This window comes from Trichomonas vaginalis (genome assembly GCF_026262505.1).
Source record: "Trichomonas vaginalis G3 chromosome Unknown ctg_143, whole genome shotgun sequence".
Taxonomy (NCBI): Eukaryota; Parabasalia; order Trichomonadida; family Trichomonadidae; genus Trichomonas; species Trichomonas vaginalis.
This window is the reverse complement of record NW_026529230.1, coordinates 1-20,828: the sequence shown is the minus strand read 5'-3', so window position 1 is coordinate 20,828 and position 20,828 is coordinate 1. Positions and strand designations below refer to the sequence as shown.

General features: G+C 34.6%; 10 protein-coding genes and 10 pseudogenes across 20 annotated transcripts, besides 4 other annotated features; 18 read left to right on the top strand and 2 right to left on the bottom strand.

Annotated features, from left to right (window-relative positions):
* Positions 1–10,584: part of a mobile genetic element that runs on past the window's edge.
* Positions 286–696, top strand: TVAGG3_1079910 (organellar and viral DNA polymerase type B; the record flags this gene model as incomplete). The annotated part of the gene is made up of 1 exon (XM_051256645.1): positions 286–696. The coding sequence occupies one exon, from the start codon at positions 286–288 to the stop codon at positions 694–696; it is 411 nt and encodes a 136-aa protein (XP_051076141.1).
* Positions 785–1,424, top strand: TVAGG3_1079900 (annotated as a pseudogene). The gene has a single exon. A coding segment is annotated over exon 1 (640 nt).
* Positions 1,452–1,610, top strand: TVAGG3_1079890 (uncharacterized protein; the record flags this gene model as incomplete). Its single annotated transcript, XM_051256644.1, has 1 exon — positions 1,452–1,610. The coding sequence occupies one exon, from the start codon at positions 1,452–1,454 to the stop codon at positions 1,608–1,610; it is 159 nt and encodes a 52-aa protein (XP_051076140.1).
* On the top strand, positions 2,188–2,687 carry TVAGG3_1079880 (annotated as a pseudogene). The gene has a single exon. A coding segment is annotated over exon 1 (500 nt).
* TVAGG3_1079870 lies at positions 3,560–4,563 on the top strand (annotated as a pseudogene). Its single transcript has one exon. A coding segment is annotated over exon 1 (1,004 nt).
* On the top strand, positions 5,411–5,971 carry TVAGG3_1079860 (organellar and viral DNA polymerase type B; the record flags this gene model as incomplete). Its single annotated transcript, XM_051256643.1, has 1 exon — positions 5,411–5,971. The coding sequence occupies one exon, from the start codon at positions 5,411–5,413 to the stop codon at positions 5,969–5,971; it is 561 nt and encodes a 186-aa protein (XP_051076139.1).
* TVAGG3_1079850 lies at positions 6,093–6,949 on the bottom strand (annotated as a pseudogene). The gene has a single exon. A coding segment is annotated over exon 1 (857 nt).
* On the bottom strand, positions 6,974–7,246 carry TVAGG3_1079840 (uncharacterized protein; the record flags this gene model as incomplete). Its single annotated transcript, XM_051256642.1, has 1 exon — positions 6,974–7,246. One exon carries the CDS (start codon positions 7,244–7,246, stop codon positions 6,974–6,976), a length of 273 nt encoding a protein of 90 aa, XP_051076138.1.
* On the top strand, positions 7,292–7,726 carry TVAGG3_1079830 (uncharacterized protein; the record flags this gene model as incomplete). Its single annotated transcript, XM_051256641.1, has 1 exon — positions 7,292–7,726. The coding sequence occupies one exon, from the start codon at positions 7,292–7,294 to the stop codon at positions 7,724–7,726; it is 435 nt and encodes a 144-aa protein (XP_051076137.1).
* On the top strand, positions 7,754–8,329 carry TVAGG3_1079820 (annotated as a pseudogene). The gene has a single exon. A coding segment is annotated over exon 1 (576 nt).
* On the top strand, positions 9,359–9,802 carry TVAGG3_1079810 (repellent protein 1 family; the record flags this gene model as incomplete). The annotated part of the gene is made up of 1 exon (XM_051256640.1): positions 9,359–9,802. The coding sequence occupies one exon, from the start codon at positions 9,359–9,361 to the stop codon at positions 9,800–9,802; it is 444 nt and encodes a 147-aa protein (XP_051076136.1).
* Positions 9,852–10,088, top strand: TVAGG3_1079800 (uncharacterized protein; the record flags this gene model as incomplete). The annotated part of the gene is made up of 1 exon (XM_051256639.1): positions 9,852–10,088. One exon carries the CDS (start codon positions 9,852–9,854, stop codon positions 10,086–10,088), a length of 237 nt encoding a protein of 78 aa, XP_051076135.1.
* TVAGG3_1079790 (uncharacterized protein) lies at positions 10,229–10,549 on the top strand (the record flags this gene model as incomplete). Its single annotated transcript, XM_001292898.1, has 1 exon — positions 10,229–10,549. One exon carries the CDS (start codon positions 10,229–10,231, stop codon positions 10,547–10,549), a length of 321 nt encoding a protein of 106 aa, XP_001292899.1.
* Positions 10,585–10,873: 289 nt separating the features above from the next.
* Positions 10,874–11,001: a mobile genetic element.
* A 929-nt stretch (positions 11,002–11,930) lies between these two features.
* Positions 11,931–11,967: a mobile genetic element.
* A 330-nt stretch (positions 11,968–12,297) lies between these two features.
* TVAGG3_1079750 lies at positions 12,298–12,919 on the top strand (annotated as a pseudogene). The gene has a single exon. A coding segment is annotated over exon 1 (622 nt).
* Positions 12,920–12,999: 80 nt separating this feature from the next.
* On the top strand, positions 13,000–14,411 carry TVAGG3_1079740 (annotated as a pseudogene). The gene has a single exon. A coding segment is annotated over exon 1 (1,412 nt).
* A 175-nt stretch (positions 14,412–14,586) lies between these two features.
* Positions 14,587–20,828: a mobile genetic element.
* Positions 14,644–15,503, top strand: TVAGG3_1079730 (annotated as a pseudogene). The gene has a single exon. A coding segment is annotated over exon 1 (860 nt).
* On the top strand, positions 15,656–16,493 carry TVAGG3_1079720 (annotated as a pseudogene). The gene has a single exon. A coding segment is annotated over exon 1 (838 nt).
* TVAGG3_1079710 (protein of unknown function, DUF4106 family) lies at positions 16,925–17,263 on the top strand (the record flags this gene model as incomplete). The annotated part of the gene is made up of 1 exon (XM_051256638.1): positions 16,925–17,263. The coding sequence occupies one exon, from the start codon at positions 16,925–16,927 to the stop codon at positions 17,261–17,263; it is 339 nt and encodes a 112-aa protein (XP_051076134.1).
* On the top strand, positions 17,595–18,059 carry TVAGG3_1079700 (annotated as a pseudogene). Its single transcript has one exon. A coding segment is annotated over exon 1 (465 nt).
* On the top strand, positions 18,829–19,221 carry TVAGG3_1079690 (uncharacterized protein; the record flags this gene model as incomplete). The annotated part of the gene is made up of 1 exon (XM_051256637.1): positions 18,829–19,221. One exon carries the CDS (start codon positions 18,829–18,831, stop codon positions 19,219–19,221), a length of 393 nt encoding a protein of 130 aa, XP_051076133.1.

Genomic DNA, 20,828 nt, shown 5'->3' with positions numbered 1-20,828 from the left:
AAAATCATGAATTTTCCTTAAGATAAAAAAAATAACGCTAATTTTTTTCTAAGAAAAATTTTTATTTTGTATGTAAAGACAGTAATGACAAACATTGAGTTTGAAACAGTTAGAAAGATAGACAATGACACCAAAGTGGTTAGAATAGGTGATTTAAACGTAAGATACTCAAAGAAATACAACAAATATTCTTTGTCAGACATTATATCTCCATCTGGAAAGAAAACAAACGACTGGGTTAGAAATGCTTCAACTCAGAAAATTTTGACAAGAAATCCCGAGCTTATGATATCAGTAGCATTTCATGGAACAAGAGCATATCTCATTGACAAAAGTCTTATACCAATAGTTTTGTTATGGTTAGACCCAGTTGTTGGATATAACTTCATAACATATGGTTCATTCGACTCAGAACGTTGCAGTGAAGGCTTACTTTACATCGTTCAGAAACCGAAGGACTTCAATACAAAGAGATATAAGATAGGAAGAACATATAATATAACTCAAAGATATGACAGTACAGTCAATAGAGTCAAGGTTGTGTTCGTTAATGATATGAGAGCTGCTGAAACAGAACTGCTTGAAGTTTTTGAGAAAATGTATGGTGCTCCCATGAAAGGTAAAGAAACGTTTGAAGTAGATGAGATAGATAAAGCTATAAAATTATTTGACGAAGTTGCTGAAAAATACATGTAAAGCGTTTATTTTTGGTCTTTTGTGAAAGTCAGAAAATAAAGTTAGTTTTATTTTTATTTATTTTTTTATTTTGTATGTAAAGACAGTAATGTCAACATCAGAGAACACAACAACTGCTATCGTTCATGAAGCCATAAATGAAGAATATGAATACATACAATATAACAAACAACTTCGCCTCATTCGTTCGGTCAAAGATGACATGTACCAAATGCAAAGTATAATGAATGCTCTTCGTTCTACAAAGCAAGCATATCATTGGTTTGAAAACCAACAGACAAAAGAACTTTTAGAAGAATTTCCTCATATGATTGCTTCCCTCGGAAAACCGAGAGAAGAGATTCCATGAAAATCGCAAGAATTTGGCACCTGGTTTGAAAGGATATTATGTTCATAGACTTTTAGTAAATGCTGTAGCAATGTGGGCTTCACCTCGTTATGCTTGTTATATTTTCATGATGTTAGATGAACTATATAAAGCAGAACGTGGAGAGATGGAAAAGAAACTTCATGCAAAAGATGAAGTCATTGAATCCAAAGACAAAAGCATACAGAAAAGAATACCACGTTCAGTACCAAAAGGAAAGGAAAAGAGTTATAAGTATATGATATATACTGAAGAGTTGGAGAAAGAAGAAGATAAAGATATGGTTATGTTGCATTTAGTCAGAAGAAACAACAAGAGCTTTTATGACCTTGCTAAGATTTACAAATCTGACAGAAACTGGTTCTATCGTGAAAACTTACCGATTTCAATGACACCGAATGAGCAAATAAAGGAAATTGTCAAAAGTACTCTTCCTCAAACACACTATGACATCAAAGGTTGCACAATACTTACATTCAAAGAAGACTTACCATTACTGAAGGAAAAAATAACAGAATATTTCGATAACTTCAAAGAGGAAGAATAAAAAAATATATTTTTGCTTAAATGACGTCAGGGTCAATTTCTTCAACCATTTCACTTTCTTCGTCAATGTCAATAGAAGCTTCTTCAACCTTTGGTAAGAATTTCTGTATAACATCTTTGTTCGTTATTGTCTTCAGAGATGAAGGATAATATTTCACATTTGTTTCACCCTTCTTATATTCTTTCTGTTCGGAAAGATTTAGCAATACTGAAGAAGTCAATGTTAGAGTTCTTTATGACAGTATAATGAGTATCTTTGACATTCACGAAGAAACCTTTTGTTTCAAAACTACTGCTAACTCTTGTGAAGTATAACGTTTGCGGTCAATGACATAGCTAATGGTCTGACATACTGACCAAACTTAGATTCTTTCACAAACTTCTTGTTAAAGATAACATTAACATTTGAAGCATTATTGAACTCATTCTTGATGGCAGTAGCGAGAGCATTGTATGAAAAGAACTTGCAATCTTGCATGTGTTTCATTAAAATAAAAATATTAAATTATTTTGAAAAATAACTTAAAAAAATCTAATCTAATTTTTTCAAAAAAATATTTTTTTATTTCCTACTAAAGATGTATCGGAAGTTGTCTAAGTTAGAACACTCGGAAATAAAACAACTTCTTACAGAAGCTAATATAGATGTTGCAAAGCATTACGCAACAAACAAAAAAGCACTCGCTGACATCCTCAATGACTACAATGGTGAAATAACTTATGATAGAATTCATGAGTTCATAAAGCCGCAACGCGGCGAGGACGAAGTCCATGCAAGAGCATTTCCTTTAAATGACATTGTTATTGACTTATATCATAGACGTTCAGTACCTCATGAAGTAAGAAGAGAAATGTATGACATAACAAATGCAAACGTTGGTGAAACAAGAAGAAGAGACGACACACTGAAACAACAGAGAAGAGAGATGTTTAAGAGCGCTATAGAACAAGTTCGCAAAGCTAACGATGTCCTTCGTTCCATTGACGACAAACCAAAAGAAGGTGAGAGATGGTTAAAGAAAGATGAAGAGAATAGGAAGAGGAATGTTAAGACAGGCAATAGACTCATTGACTTTAACATCGAAGCTTTAGATGAACCAAACAGAGACTACTTACACAAACATTTCGGTAAGGTTTTCATGAGACTCTTAGAGAAAATTAAAAATAAACTCCCAACAAAGATGGATGGTATGTTATAAACTTGGTGGAAAGTATGAATGTTCTACGTTAAACCTCAATAATATTGGAACATTACTACATCAGCTCTTGAAGGAGAACTTTATATCAGAGATAGAAGCAAATGCTGCAGGTATTGTTGAAATGCACTATGACTTCTTCTTGACAAACATAAAGAATCTTACTGAAATAAAGATGTATGATTTAACAGAATATGAAGGCTTAACGATGTCAGATGTAAAGAAAGGCAAACCAAAAAAGAGACCATATAGAGATGAAAGCACACTGACAGAAAGACAGAAAAGATTATTGAACAGACTTAAACAAACAGGAGATAAACAAGATATAGATGACTTCTGGAATGAAACCCTTGGTGAAAAGAAGTTTTATAAGAAGAGAAGCGGTCAGTTCTGGAAGTATCTTTGCACATTACCTATAAATCTTGAACGCTACCAAATCTTCAATGAACTGAACAAAAGAACTGCAGCACTTATGACAGAAGACAATTGTTTCGTTTATGCTTGCATTCAGGCTGGAGTAAATGAAGAAACTATTGACCACATGAGAGAAGTCATTCGTGTTAGAGACTTTCCTCAAAGTAAAGTACAAGAAATTTCTGACGCAACAGGTATAGCATTTAATGTTACCATTGGTTATTTCGACAACTCCAAAGATAACAGAATAATTCACTACATACCAAAAGAATGTGAAACTGCTCGAACTATTGACTTACTTCTTGTTGAACACCACTACATGCTAAATGAAAGATTACCAATGACAACATACTTCATTCGAAACTATAAAGAAATTCTCAAAGCTTGTGGTGGAATGAACATTGAGAAACAGATGAAGATTTATACAAAGAGAGAGAACAAATATGTAGTTCGTTATGATAGAACAACACCGTTATGGGATGTTATGAAAACATTGTGGGAGTGCAAATATTTCGAACCTATTTCTTATGGAGAACTTTTCACATATACGACTGACTTATATAAACAGAACCTTGCACCATTTAAAGATTTGACATATGCTCCAAAGTATTGTGTACAACTGAAGAAGAAAGCAGAGTCAAAAGAAGTAAATAAAAATAAGTGCAAGTTCATTCCTGAGCACGTTTTCTTTGCTGACTTTGAGTGCAGTACCGATGGCTTTCATAAAGCTTTTAACATCTGTTTTGACAGTGAAGATGGTTCAGTGAGTGAAAGCATATGGGGTCAAAACTGCGCAACAGAATTTTTGGAGCGACTTCCTGACAAGAGTTTAATATATTTCCATAACCTCAGTTATGATATAAACTTCATCTTAAGACACATGACAGAAGTGAAAGGAACTCCCATCATTAAAGGTTCACGAACAATGCAAATAACTGGTTTATATAAAGGACGGGCAATTATTATAAAAGACTCTTACAGTGTTATAAATAAGAAGCTTAAACTATTTCCTGCTATGTTTAACTTACAAACAGGACCGAAAGAAGTATTTCCATACAACTACTACAGCAGTACTTTGTTAGCAAATGACAACAGAACTGGTGTCATTTCTGAAGCGTGTAAGTTTGTAAAAGATATTGAAACGTTCATGAAGAACATAGATTCCATCAAAGGTTGCAGAATAGATGAGAACCACTTCGACTTAGAAAAATATAGCACGTTTTACTGCAAACAAGATGTAAGAATTTTAAGAGAAGGTTTTGTAAAGTTCCGCAATGACTTATTGAAAGAGTTTGATTTAAACGTTTATGACTACGTTAGTATTTGTTCTATTGCTAACAAATTATTTGAGAACAGAGTGTACTTCCCGAATGGAAATCTTTATGACCTCTCAAATAAACCAAGAGAATTTATTTCGAGATGCATTCAAGGTGGAAGATGTATGCTGTCAGATAACATGAAACAAAAGAGCGAAAAGAAACTCATTGCTGATTTCGACGCTGTTTCATTATATCCATCAGCTATAGCAAGACTTTATACTTTGGAAGGAATTCCAAAGGTTATGAAGGATGAGATGCTAAGCACAGAGTATCTCATGAGACATTTATTCGATGACGACCAAAAGGAACCCATTGGTGAAAAGTTTATGTCTGGCTTCTTTGTTCTCATTAAGATAACAGAGATTGGTATACACAGACACTTTCCTTTAATAGTTTGTGACCCTGAACTAAATCCAGAACTTAACGTTCCCAGAAGTTCAAACACTTGCTGTTTAATGTATGTTGACCATATAACATTACAAGACCTCATAAAATATCAAGGTGTCAAATGTGAAGTGTTGCAAGGATACTATTACGATGGAAACAAAGATTTGAGAATAAGAGATGAAGTTAAGAAATTGTTTGAGTTAAGGTTAAAGTATAAGAAAGAAGGAAATCCTTTGCAAGAAATTATAAAACTCATTCTGAACAGCATTTATGGCAAAACCATTTTATCTCCTATTGAGTCAAAAATAACCATAGTAGATGACAAAGATGCTATAAGATATGCTATAAGAAATTACAACCATATAGTGAAGTTCGAAGGTTTGGATGGTTCAGATAAAACTATTTTCAAGCTAACGAAAAGCATTTGCAGACACTTTAACTTTTGCCCCTTAGGTGTTAATATTCTGTCTATGTCGAAGAGAATAATGTGTGAAGTATTCTGTACTGCCGAAGACTTAGGAATGGACATCTTTTATAGCGATACCGACAGTATGCATCTCTACAATGAAGATATCCCTCGTTTAGCTGAAGAGTTTGAGAAACGTTATGGAAGAGTTCTCATTGGTAAAAACCTTGGTCAGTTTCATAGTGACTTCGCAGAAATAACACCTGGAAAACAAAGTTTAGCATACAAGTCAATATTTTGTGGAAAGAAGACCTACATAGACTTACTCACTAACGATTTAAATGAAGTTGCATTTCACTGCAGAATGAAAGGCGTGAAGCAAGATGTTATTGCTTTAACCGCTAATGAAATGTTTCCTGAAGCTATACAATGCTATTACAATGAAGATAAAGGTTTAATGGTTCCGCAAGGAAAATTTGACAAAGACTCTGAGTTCAGCGTCATGAAACTTTATAAAGTACTTTATGACGGTCAAGAGATTGGATTTGACTTATGTAAGTCATGTCAACCTTGCTTTGAAGAGAAGTTTAACTTCTCAATAACGACTAAAACAAGCTTTATTCGTAAGTTGAAGTTCTGAGGTCATTTATTTTTGTCAGCAATGAGGTCATGAATGAGGTCAGCAATGAGGTCATGAATGAGGTCATTTATTTTTGTCAGCAATGAGGTCATTCGTGATAAAAATAAAGCTAGCGTAGATTTTACAATACTGCGATGGTAGAGTTTAAGAGTTGTGCTTCAATGTAGAGACAGTCCTTATGGTCTGGAGGTAAGAACACTGGGCAGTTATGGTCATGAGTGGAGAACATGTCTATCCAAAACTCACGATTGAAGCCAGTTAATTTATAGAATTTAGGGTTAGGAAGTGGTGAGTTCTTGTATGACCAATGAACTCATTTTCAACTCCCTTACTTAAGTTTGAATATAATATAGCTTGCTTTCTATCCCAAATGCCAGGTGTTACAATCTTTGAAAATTCATTTTTCCTCGGAAGCATTGCATCATAATTGAAAACATTCTTGAAATCATCACTTGGTTCAGAGATTTGAAATCTTATACGTAATGGATTTTCTTTCTCTTTAGCGACTTCATTGAATGGTGAGAATACAATGAATTGACAGTCATGAGTTCCATCTTCATTTTCATTAAATTCATAATGAAAGTCTATAAGTTGTGGCTGACTACCTTCTTCCTTCAGTTGTGCAAGAAACTCACGTAAAGGCTGTAAAGTTTGTACTTCAATGTTGAACTTTTTCTCGAACATCTCATTAAATGAAATCATACATTGCAACAATGTTGTATCGTCTTTAAAGTATTTGTATATGTGAATGTTTTGGGCGCTTAAAGACTGTTCGTCATTTTCTATCTCGACTTGAAGTATAAAGTCAACCTTTCTGAAAGCACGTGTTATATACATATTTGTTATGCCAATGTACTTCTCTTCATTTATGTTCACAATCCAGTCTGTTGGAAACTTAAACGTTACTCTGTTCCCCTTTATTTTGACGTCAGGGTTTTCACTACTGAACGCAACAGTTAAAGGTATTTGTCTATACATTTAATTCGGATAAAAATAAACCATTTACTCTTTCTTTGCTTCAGCTTCTTTAGCTTTTTGTTCTTCCTTTGCTTTTGCTTCTTCTCTAGCTTTCTTTGCCAGCAAACGTGGGTTCTTTTGTCTTCCAGCAGCTAATGCAGCAAGTTGTTTTTCACTAAGTTTTCTCTTTGGTCTCTCTGGCTTTTGTTCTTGTTTTTGTTCCTTCAGTTCGGATAAAATTTGCTCGCGAATTTCTTTCTTCAATGCTTCAACATCTATGACCCCTTGGGTCTTGTCCGTAGGGCTTGTCTGAGTCATTTGACTGCAGATAAAAAACAAAATTAAAACTTTAACCGATGTAAAATGAGCTTGTCAAAATCAGAACGAGAGTCTATTATATTAAATGACGCCAGAGGAATACAACATCCTTTCTATTACGTAAGTCAGAGTAAAGATGGTAAAATATATGTAAGAAAAAGAAAGGTTCCATTAGCGAATGCAGAAAGCGACAACATTAAGGTGCATGGCAAGGGTGAAGTCCACGAAGCCCATATAAAACCTTCTGTTCAAACTGAGCCACCAAAAGAACCAGAAGAAAAGAAGCCAGATGTACTTTCAATAACGAACCAAGAGCTTATTGCAAAGTTCGTGAATTTCATTGAAAAACAAACCGAGTCAAAGAACCCTGACCCACCAGTGAAAGAAGTTGAGACAAAAGAGAATGTACAGTTCATTGAAAATGTCAAGAAACAACTTCCACCACGAATGCCAAGAAGAAGAGTGAGAATAATGAAGTAAATAGATATTTTTATCTGAAGTAAATACATGCAGAACGAACAGCTAAACGAATTTACTCCAGCAGAGCATATTCATCAGATTCGCTCATATTTCGATATCATAGACAATGCAGTTCAAATTGGTGACACTAATAGAAAATATTCTGACGCAAAGATTCCATCACAACCTGGAACTGCTAAAGATAACACATGGGTAACATTCAATCTCTCACCTCCTGGTGAAAATATGTTGGACCTTTACAATACATTCATTACGTATAAAATGGAAGGTCAATTTATTGTAGATAAAGAAATTGGTTCAGGTTCCAATAAAACAAACCCACCAGGATTTTGGATTGGTTTCGATGACGCTTTCTATGCAGTTGCTGGATATCAAATCCTTGCAAATGGTCGTATCGTATATTCTCAAGACAACGCAAGAGAAGAAGCATATATAACTTCAAACTCACAAACTACCGAACAAATAAAGAAAGTAGATGTTTTCTCAAAGACTCGACATGAAGATGTATGGAGTCATTCGGGAACATGCAGAACAGGACAAATTGTTAGTGGTCCAATTACAGCAGGAAAATCATTTGATTTTAAGCTTCGTTTAAGAATTCCTGTTAGAAAGTTTTTACCATTAGAAGCTATAAGATTTATTCCTGCATTTGCTGGTAACATTCAGCTTAAAGTAAAGTTCAGTAGCGACGCCTTACAATGCACATCTATATCTGTAAATGATATCATTGCTTTCAATCCAACTCTTAAAGTTGCATTTGCTTCAGATTCAAATCCACCGACAAATAAATTTGTTCCATGGAATGAACCATTCACTATGATAACAAAGGCAGTCGAAGCTAGTGGAACAGTTACTATTACAACTGTAACCCAGCAACTATTTCGAACAAAGATGGATTTTAATGAATGTTTCATTCATCCAAAATCATTCTCTTTAGACCCTAACATTTATACAGAACTTGTAGAACATTATACAAACGAGGCTTTATGTTTTCCTGTTAAAGTTATGGATTGGATTCCTATGGACGGTTCATTCTCAAAGAATACAGATAGTTCAAGTGCAACATTTACAGCAGCTTATACGCCTATTAATGTTAAAAGTATTTGGGCACTATTTAGAAAGAAAGACAACTATTATGTTAATTTTGAGAACCCTAAGTTTAAATATCTTCAGCTTTCCATGGGAGCTTATGGAAATATGCCTGCAGAACCTGAAAAATCATATGGACCTGTATTTTATGAAATGGTTGCGAACGCTTGCAATACAAACAATGATATGATTGGATTTAATGAAGATGTTATGAGGTCATTGGTGGATGATGGTAGTGTGGAACATAAATGGGATAGCTATGACAACACACATTTCTTATGTGGTTTTCCAACAGAAGTGGACTTTTGCTTCCAGCAAGGTCAAACATCTACTGCTCCAATAACATACAAATTGTCTGTTAAAGGACCTATTGAACTAGCAACTGAAAATGTACCAAAGCCACTTATTGGATTTATGAGGGATTGTTGCTTTGCCATCCAGGTGCGTGCTAATGGAATCCCCATAATAAGATTAGATGACTATAACTTAGCTACGGACGACAGTGAGGAATAAAGAATGAACGTTTATTTTTAAAGCTTATAAATGAGTTCTTCATCAAGCTCTCGTGAACCTTCACCATCTATGAAACAAACTTTACCAAACGATTATGGAGCACCTATTGAATATTTCTTACGAGCTGCACAATGGCAAAGAGCAGTCTCACCAAGGTTAGGTGTTCCACCAGCTCCTGTCAAAAATAGCGTTTGGTCAAGTCCTTATATAAAATATGGTCTCCCACTAGGTTTGCTAGTTACAGCAGGAGCAGTAATGATGTTGAAAAGAAATAAAGCAAATGTTGTAAATAATACTGAAGTAGCTGAAGTTAAACAAACTCCGACACCTTCGCCAAAACCAACGCCTTCAATGACTCCTGAACCTATGGAAGTACAAACTCCTGTTCAAAAGTCAACTCCTAAACCGACTCGAACATTTAAACCAGAACCTACTCCTCAAATAAATCGTAAAACTCCTGCGTTTCCTTACTGAAAAAAATAACGTTCTTTTTATTTAATATTAAAATTTTTATTTGATTGAAATGACAAATAAAGTCACTGAAGCAATGAAACAAAAGTTCTTGGTAGAATACATTAAATCAGGAACTATTCCAGAAGGTTTTTACATTCATACTATGAAGGATGGTAGAGTTCAGTTTAGAAAGATAAAGCAACCATTAGATAAAGAAGGAATTTTGAGAAAGATTAAACTTCATGAGGACAACATTGCTAAACTTAGGAAGAAGTTAGAAGAGTTGGAGAAAGGAAGAGAGTTATAAAGCAATGAATTCAACAGGGTGAAAAAAGAGGTGAGATCTCACCACTTCACCTAAATTTATTTTTGTGCTATGTTTTCATACGCGTGAGGGTGGTGATATCATTAATTTTTAAGTTTATTTTTTATTTTATTTTTATATAAATGACGAAAACTATTGAGATAACAAACTACAACGGTCATGAGTTCAAGAATTTGTTCTTTGTTCCTCGTGAAAATACATTCTATCAGATACGAGGGAGAAAGGGTAAAGTTAGTTTGAGCGTTTATGATAGTAAACATAATGGAAAGTTTATACAAGCATATGATACAAACGGTAAGCGTGTTTCATTAGCTTTGTCAAAACTTACTAACATTTATTTTGACAGTGACTTTGACCTATATGAAGAAGAAAGTGAGTCAGAAGATTATGAGTTGTTATGTGAAGCACAGCAATGGGAGGAGTTGCAATACTTTTGTAAGTGAGAACGTTTATTTTTACATTAGTGAAGTCGTTTGTGAAAACATTAGTGAGAACGTTAGTGAGAACGTTTATTTTTTCATGCACGTGCATTGTGTCGTGGGGAGTTGCCATGGGCAATGACCTGCGCACAATATATAACGTACAGAGAGGTGAGATGAGGTGGTTTATGTGATAAATACTTTATGTGGCAGAAATAGTTTAAGGTTATTAGAAATATTGCATCTGTGATGTAAAATATACGTTAGTGGTTTTGTAAAGTGCCAGATTGACATATCTTCGGTAAGATGGCGCGCAGTGCCACAGTACTGAAGATATGTATACTAACTTCTTTCTTTAGCTTTACATGCTGTATGCTACTTTTGTCTTTGAGACATTCCATGATTTAAGTTAAGAAGCTTTAAAAAATGCAAAAAAATTGAATACTTTACTGGCTGGGCAAATTTGTCGCCGCCCCATAAATCAAAATTTCACCAAAAAAGGGGTATACTCCCTGCTTGAATTGTGTTAGATACAAACTTTAAAAATTGCATTAAGTTAACTACTGTGATTCGGTCGGAGACTTTTCATATCCAAGATATTTGCTATGATTGGGCAATCTTTTATGAAAAATCAGTTTGGTATCGACTTAGGCTCAACATTTGAAGGCTTTGACTTCAAATTTGTTAACCTATTTCAAAAAAAATTATTGATTTATGGGCCTATAATTGATTTATAAAAAAAGCATAATAAATAAATCAAATGTAGTTTTACTCATGTTGAATGAGACTTTCTAAATGTCTACAAACGCTTGCGAGCTGCAGGTAACATCAAAGCAGTTCCCTTGCCACTCGTCTGCTCAGTAGGCTGGTTAGAAAACGTATTTTTATGGCAATAAGAACCAAAGTTTACTTCACCATCTTGTGGTTCATAAGTATAGAACTGTTGTGGATATTCAAAATAGGTATTAATTGGAGCTTGAGACTCTTCAGTGTCGCCATAGTTGGCCACTTGGCTACCGCCCAAGTCGGGATAATAAGGATACCTCGAATTCATTTGAAATGATAACTCCCGGTTTTTGTAAATCATTGAAAAGATAAGAATGGTTTAATAGAAATAATAAAATGAAGTGATCATCAGCACAGGTTATTATTCAATAGTGTTGATAAAATAGTGTTTCAAAACATTTGAATTTTGAAAAGTTTACAAAATCTTTGTTGACGACGCTTTCAAAAATTGAGAAATATATAAAATATAATTAATAATGATTCAAGATCCTGATGATTCCTGGAACAATTGTTATGATCTACAAAAATTTTTGCCAAAAATGTTGTCAAAAAAATGTACTCGGAAATATAATATTTTGCGCCTTCTTTGATGAGAAATAGATCTTATTCAATTAGAGTGTAATAAACAGAAATTCATCAAAAGTGACAGCTCTCAATTTTTTGACATTTGTAAATTCTAAATTGAATGAGAAAAATGAAATAATAAAAAAAAAAAAAAAGGTAGTGGGGCCTCCAGGCACTTCGTGCCCTCTAGCCCTGAAGATGTTTAGTATAACTTTGTCCGGACAAGTAAGGGTCTATCGTCGCTACAGGAAAAGTTACGGGCGTTCCAAGGAAGTATACTTTGAGAAGTCTTTTTCTCCTTATAGAATGAGATAGGACGGTTATTTTACAAAACTGACAACACTTTGACCGAGTAGTTTTTTGTGCTGAACAAAAAGTGTCATATAAACATCTGTCAAAAACCGTTTTTTACTTCACTTAAAATGCCACGTAAGCTACGTAAGAATATACGTAAGAGGAAGGGAGCATTGAAACATCCAATAGTAAAACTGACACCACAACAACAGTTGCAACAACAAATTATGAATGACCCCACTATGTTGCAACAAATGTCAAGCAACCCTATGCTTTTAAACCGAGTTATTGGTGCACAGAGTGGAGGTTTAAGAGCGGCACTTTTATCGAAAATGGCAGGCTATGGTGGAGCTGCAGACGGAACAGCTTATAACCCTCAAAGTCAAATGAATTTGAGTTCACTCAAAAATCAAATAACAGATGTCAAAAAGTCAAACATAGACATACAGAAACAAATAAGTGAAAACGAAAAGAAACTAGAATATGACAGACACACAAAGAAACTCAATGAGTTAAACGTAGAGAAAAAGAAGAAAGAAGAACAACTGAAAGAACTAAGTACAGAGGAATATGCGAAAAAAGTGTCAGAAAAAGCAGCAGAAGTAGCAAAAATGGAACAAGATGTTATAAATTTGAAAAACCATACTACTCAATATAAAGTACTGAAAGATGAAGAAATAAAACAAAAAGCCCTGAAGACATATATGGATAGCGATGAGTATAAAAAAGAAGTTGAAGCAAATGTAAAGGCAGAAAAACTTTTACAGTTGCAAAACCAAACCGTACAGTATGAAAACTTAGCACAAGAAAGTAAAAATAACGACGCAGCCATGCAAAAGGCAATGAAAAGCGCAGAATATATAAAAGCTAATAATGACTGGTTAGATGCCCAAGCCAACGCCAAAGCAGCCCAACTTATAGGGTCAATAAGGACAAAAATACAAGCGGATGAAGACAGTTCAAATGAAGCTTTAATGAATGCTGACTTTAAGAACGCCTTCGAAGCTCTTCATAGTAAGGTGAAACTAGTGAACGACTTCTCATCTGGAAAGAAACTGAAGTCTGAAGGTTTCGACAACGAGTTAAGAGAAGTAGCACAAAATATGACGAAAATAACAGATGCAGCAACGAGACAGGCAGTTCAAAGTGCCTATGACGCCGTTAGAGCAACTGTTGTGGAAAGTCAAGAAAAAGAGTTACAACAGACCAAAACAGACCTAGTAAATGCTTTCTTAAAAACGAAAAGTCAGGTAGGACATTATGCTGCAGATGGAACATATGTGCCAGCTGGTGGAACTTATATACCACCAAACCCTCCAAGAGAAGCACCTGCACCAGGACTACCTAAAACATTTACATCGTCACATGGACACAGACACAGGCATGCACCAAAACCAACACAACAACCAACACAACAACCAACAGTTCAAAACACTGCACCACAACCAACAGTTCAAAACACTGCACCACAACCAACAGTTCAAAACACTGCACCACAACCAACAGTTCAAAACACTGCACAGCAACAACCACAAACAGAGCAAGGACATAAAAGAAGTAGAGAACAAGGAAACCAAGAATTCTTAAAAATGCTTAAGGAAGACTATGGTTACCCAGATACTCTTGACTTTAGTGACAGATATAAAGAAGCTATTAGAAAGTTCAAGGAAGGAAATACTGACCCGAACCTATTTAGCTTTATGGCTCAGCACCAAATGGGATATAATTTCAAACCTGGAAAATACAAGCTCGCTAAGGGATATGATTTAATAGCATATCATCCAAATGACATGGATGAATTTACTCCGAGATATTTGGTGTCAGAACTAAATGATAATTCAACTCTCTTCATGAAACGCGTAAAAAATAGAGACGGAACGAAAGAAGAAAGGTTTATGAGTCCGGATGACTTAGATAAGGAATTTGTTAAAAACCGTCTCGGAATATATGAAATGCCAGCAGATGAGGTACAAGAAACTCAACAGGAAGAAGTTCAGATACAACCAGACATGGAAGAAATAGTTCAGCAACAACAGCTAGAAGAGCCTGAAGGAAACGAACAAGTCCCTCCTTTGGAAACTAACTTCACAGAACTAGATGAAGATTTGGAACAGCCGAAAAATCTTGACCCTCAACAAGAGTATGCGGAGAATATGGAATCTTTCCAAGAGTCTAAGAAAAATTCGGCTGACATAGTAGAAGAATATCGAAAAATGTTCGCCGACATACAAAAGACTCCAACATCAGATGAAAATATTCAGCATAGAATGGAAGTACTGAAAGAAAATGTACGCAAATACAACAATCCTTTTTACTTACGAGCATATAACGTTCAATCTTTGGCTGAACTCGGTGAAAATAAAAGGTTAAATTTCAACAAAACATATAGAAATGAAACATTGTTTAAAGTTCATTCAGAACCTAACCAATATGGAAACAAACCTACTTTTGTTTCTGCAGACTATGGAACTACAATGAGATGGGGTCATAAAGCTAATCCGGATAGGTGGTTCATAAACTTACAACCACAATTCCAAGAAGTTGTAGACGCAATGGAAGTGAATGGTGAACCAGATATAGCTGGTATTTTCAGCGCGGCTTTAATGCCATTGAAAGATATGAAACATGCAGATATTTTGGACCAGTATGAAATGAACATGGCTGATGGAAATATAACACCTGACGTTCTAAAACATTTATCTCAAAGAACTACACAGAACCATAGAGATGGTATATTTGGTGAAGAGTTTAGAAAGAAAGTTAGGGAGATAGAAGGAAGAGAACCTATTGTACATGACCTTGCAAACGAAAGTTTACAAAATGTCATAAAAACTTACTTTGCAGACAATGAACCGAGAAGGGATGAATATTTAAGAAAACTCAAATGGACAGTACCAAATGAAATGTTAGTATTGAAAAACATGTTCCTTGACAAAATAAAACCAACTACAGAAATAAATGACGCAAGACTGAAACATTGGGTAAAAGCTTTCCCATTCACAAAAGATATTATTGGTAACATGGAAAGAAAACCAGAATGGCTACAAAAACATATATTTGGAAACGAGCTTATTCCATATGGACAAGCTCTGTTTGAAGAGCTTGAACCGGAAACTCAGGAAAGAGTCATGCAAACAATACGCGAAGACTCAAATACAAACTATGACAAAATCTTTCTAGGATATAGGTTACCTGAGATGGGTGACCAGAGCCCAAAGGCAAAAAGGACATGGGAAATTTACAACATACTAGGTGAACATGAGGCAAAGATGCAACAACTTGAAGCAGAGGGCAAGTTACCAAAAGCGACACCAAAGAAGAAGAGTAGAACAAAGTGAAAGTAGTGAAGAAGTAACTTCATCTAGTGAAAGTAGTGGCAATGAAGGAAAAAGAAGAGTTAAAAACTCAGTCAGGAAGAAAGTAAAGCTTGGTCCGAAACAATTATGACACATAAATCCAACTATTCTATATTTTTACCCATATGAAATGTACGCCGCTCAGAATATAACGCCAACAGTTTTGGATGCCATGAACGGAAATGTTTCCGAATGGTATAACGAATGCGACAATGCCATTAGAAGGTCAGAAATAGTTCCTGGAACTTACGAATATACAACTGCTGTTTCTTATGGAAACGTAGGTGAGTTTGGAGAAGGTTCTTCAACAACAGTAGATATTGCTTGCGACAGGTTTCACATTATTTCTATTGACAACTCATTCTTATACGTGGAACAAGACATTGAAATAAAACCTTCTGCCAAGTTGTCTGACAAGAAAGGTTGCAATGGAATTTTCTATGTCGGATACCAATATGCTCCAGAAGTTTTCATGGGATATAAGATATATTCTAACTCTGACTTAGTTCAAACAGTAACATGGGCAAACTATGAATGGTTCGCTTTGAGAAACTCAGTACAACCACAAGCGAGAGAACAAACAGACCAGTATGCAACTATTGAGAAAATAAGAAGACTTGACCCTAACGTTCCAGGAGTTTATGTTAACCTTTCTGGTTCAGATGGAACTGCTGCCACTAAAGTAAAACTGAAACTTAGAGTTCCTTTGTCATCTTTCCTCATCTTCAGGTTTTTAAGATACTTGCCAAACTGGGCAGGAAAAATTTCTATTGAACTTACTCCAAGCAAAAATAACTTAGTCATTGCACCAACACAAGACCCATTCACTCTTACAGACGTAACGGGAACAAATAAAACGTCATTCGCCGACTTTTGCAAAGACAAAGTTGACTTAGACTTTGGTTTCTCAAACCTCAACACTGAAGTAAACTATTATTTCAATGCTGCTGGAACTGCTTGGGACCCAGTTAAGTTCACATGCGAAAAGTTTGAATGCAAGAGAATAGAAAGCAGACTTGCAGTCTATATGTTGGACCCAGATATTTCAAATGCTTTAGCTGCCAAATATATTGCAGTTCCACTTATGTTCCCTATACACCAAATATCTGTCAAAGACTTTGCAGGTGAAGTTGGAAACCAAAGTGCTGACCCAGGTGCAAGAACAGATATTGCTTTAACAACTGCAATGAAACATGCAGATACTATGTTTGTACTGTTCAGACGAACTATAAATGACTATTCTTGTTTCTACAACCCCGGTATTAAATATCATATAAACATAGATGGCAAATATTATCCAAGAGAAGAATATTCTACAGTTGAGGATATGAGGTCATACAACTTGACATTAGATGCTATGAACTTTAACAACAATTTCACAACAACCATTAACCCTGAAATGCAAAGTTCTATTATGCCATATGTGAAAGTATGGACTCATACAGGAGGTCAAAAAACTCAATATACAAATGGAGACCGTTCAAACTTTTGGCTTGGCATTCCATTTGCTGACTCAGAAGACTTTATGGGTGGTATTTCAACTGTTGGTACAGTTCAAATACAATATACTGGTGACAGAGACGGTCCAGATGAACTGAGAGCAAAGAAGTTTACAAAACCAATAGCACTTTTCACGGAAGATGCTCTTTTGAAGATTCGTTCGATGAAACCTGCTGGGGCTCCTCAGATTGGCATAACGACAGCTTCCATCGAGCAGATTTTGGCAGCAGGTCAGTAAGTTGTTCTTGAACTGACTTCTCTCCGTCAAATATTGACAGTACGCCAGTTTTGACATAATATTGTAAGATAAACTTACCTTTAGAAATATCTGTAAGTTTTGTTGTTATATTTTTGTCTGCTTCAAGAACTTTCACCATTTCAGTTATACCAACTTTCTTTGCTTTATGAAAATATTTAGGTTCAGCAAAGACTGCTATTCTATAACATTTTCCATTGTTTGTGTAAAGAACTATTCTGTCAATGTATTTGTATTGTTTGTGAGTATAAACCTTGTTTTGCTTCAATTCGAAGAGATACTCGAATACGTCCATCTTTTTATTCTAAGTAAAATGTCATTTCCGAAAAATAGAAGCGTGAGTGTTTCAAAAGGTTTAATGGCGGTGGCAGATGTGAAGTTAAATTCACCAACTCAAACAAACAGTCAAAGTGTTATTGTCAATGTCAAAGACAGAGATGTTGAAGTGGGGAAACCATACGAAGACGAAGATGGTATAACAATTGTTCCTGTAAAAGAACAACCAACATATCCTGAAGTTAGCAGAGACTTAAGTTCTGTTGCAGATATTCGAAACGACTACCAACAACTGAAAGACAAACTTCAAACTCAGGAGAAGATTTGTCAAGCTTTAAGTATAATGTTAAACTTGGTCGAACACAACCCTGTAAAAGTGAACTCATATGTCATTGCACCTCATGAAGTTTTGAAAGAACTATTGAAACTTTTGACAGAGGCAGACGATATAAACATCAAAGAAATAGAACCCGACATTAGTTGCTGTGGTGTTTCATATAATGTCATTGACAAGATATACGTTATGAAAGGAGGTGAAACGTTGAACTTAAAGTATAGTTTCCCAGACGTCATAAAAATATTTGACGACCACAACATTTCATTAAAATTTATTTGCTAAGTAAAAATGTCAAAACTTCTTGAAAGATGTTTGAAGAAAAATAATATAGACTTTATTTCATGTAAAGGACTTTACACACTTTTGAACGATATGAAAGACCCTGTTTTGTTTGTTCGTGTAGACAAAGGAAAGTTCTATGTCTTTACAAAATATTTGAACTTCTTAGACAGAGAACTTCAAGAAACGCCATGTGAAAGTTTAGATGAAGTTCTTCTCCACTTTCAGAAAAACTTTTAAATATATATAAATGGCAGAAGATATAATGGTTTATACTATTACGACTAAAAACCCTGAGTCATATAATTCTATAACAACAAACTTACAAAGTCCTCAAGGACGATATTGTAAACTAACCTTAAACACAATGACGACTAAAGCCTGTTTTGCTCTTTTGACACCAGAAGACTTTATTGTTGTGAATGGCAAAAAATACTCCTTTGAAGATACTTACTCAGATATACCACCAACAGGTTTTGTTGACTTATTTAATACTTTAAGGACGGGTGTAACATGTGCTGCAACTAGAGCAGGTTTCATTATGTTTGGATGTCCGACTGAGTTTACTATAAACAATATGAGCTATAATACAAAACTTATTTCTGGTTTTTACTACCAACAGTTTCCTATAACAGGAAAAGGTGTCATACAAGGAATGTCTATTCCATTGACATTAAGCACACCAATCTTATATATTGTTTCAAACTTAGGTTCAAAGTGTTATTCGAATGTCGACAGAAACTATTATGACCAAAAGATACTTATGCGTATAAACAATACTTTCTCTGCTGGTTTGCCTATTGTTCATTCGAATGCAGAATTTTCAACCTTAGTGAACTCAAACACTTTGGCAAGTATAACGTTGACATTAGTTGACGCAAACTTTGTTCCTGTAAAACTTTTATGTCCTATGTATTTGTCAATGACGGCAGAAAGTTTCGAATTGGAAGATGCAACTGGTGAAAGTATTGTATTACAAGAACAACTTCAACAACAAATAGCTCAAGAACAACAAATGCAACAAATGCAACAACAAAGTCAAGAATAAAAAAAAAATAATTTTTTTATTTTTATAAAAATGTACAGAATAGATGTTTCAGATTTTTATGACTTCCAAGCATTCAGAAATATGTGTCCATTTCGAGACTATAACAAAGCAGTCGAGAATTTGAAACGTTTAGTCATTTATGTTGACTCTGCCCCAGAATGTTATGTCATGAAAGAATGGGATGTTGTCTTTAACAAACCAAGAGCAACAATAGTGTCTGAACAAGAATGTAGACAGAAACTTAAGAAAATAAAGTTGTACAAGTTGGAATGAAGATGTTAGATGCTTGGGATATCTTATTGTCAAAGTTAGAAGATTTTTCAGTTCGAGGTATAAAGTTCTATACACCTTCTCCAAACTTCTATTCTATCTTCACTGGATATAAATACGAACAAGTAGAATGGAAAGAAAATATTATAGAAGCTTGGTTAGACCATGTCAAAGAAATTATATGCAATGGAAACGAAAAGGTTTATGAGTATATCTTATGTTGGTTTGCAAACATCTTACAACATCCAAGTGCTAAAAATGAAACTGCTCTCATTATAATTGGAAAGCAAGGAACTGGTAAGCACACATTCTTTACAGATATTTTGTGCAAACTGTTAGAAGGTTATTCGAATCCGAATATGACAAACATAGAAAACATCTGTGGCAAGTTTAACTCCTCAATAGAGAATATGAAACTTATAGTTTGCAATGAACTTCAAAGTATAGATACAACAAAAGTTTTGAACTCAGATGCTTTGAAGAGTCTTATAACAGACAAAGTTGGAGTTGTTGAAAGAAAATATAAAGACCAAAGAGTTTGTGAAAATGTTGCAAACTTCATTATGGTTTCAAACAATGCTGTTCCGATGAAGTTAGAAAGTTCTGACAGAAGATATGTAGTTGTCAGAACGTCAGATTCTCATATGCAAGATACAGAATATTTTGACGACTTAGCAGAAACTTTGACATCTGACTTTTACAACCACTTGTTCTCATATTTCATGACATTAGATATTTCTAAGTTCAATCCAAGACAAATTCCACATACCGAAGAGAGACAAACATTGTTAGAAGCAAACAAGAGTGTATATGAACTGTCATAGATGAAACTGACTTTGTGTCATTAGATGAAAGGTCTGTACGATTCGTATAAACAATATTGTCAAGAATATGGTTATATGGCAGCTTCTAAACGAACATTCTTGGCAAATGTCAAAAGTCTTTTAGATGTTCAGAATGGTGTATATACAAAGAAAATTTTTTATGAGTAAATTTTAAAAAAAATCTTTTTTTATCCGATAGAAAAGATGGCAAAATTCATCTCAGTAAATAAGTACATGACAGAAGTCAAAGAAGAACTAGACCCATTCACATATTTGAATGTTTACTTCTACCATTTTGAAAAGTCTTCATTCAGCAAAGTTTGGAACATCGAACCAGTTAAGTTTGCTATTGTGACTAAAAATGGTGCGAAATTTGAAGACTTAGACATAGAAGGTTTGTTAGCAGTCAAAGAAAGTTTTGACAGAAGGTTCTCAAACCTTAAAGAAGGCAAAGCATACAAACTTGTTATAACCTTATGAAACCAAAGAAAGCAGACACTATGAAATATTATG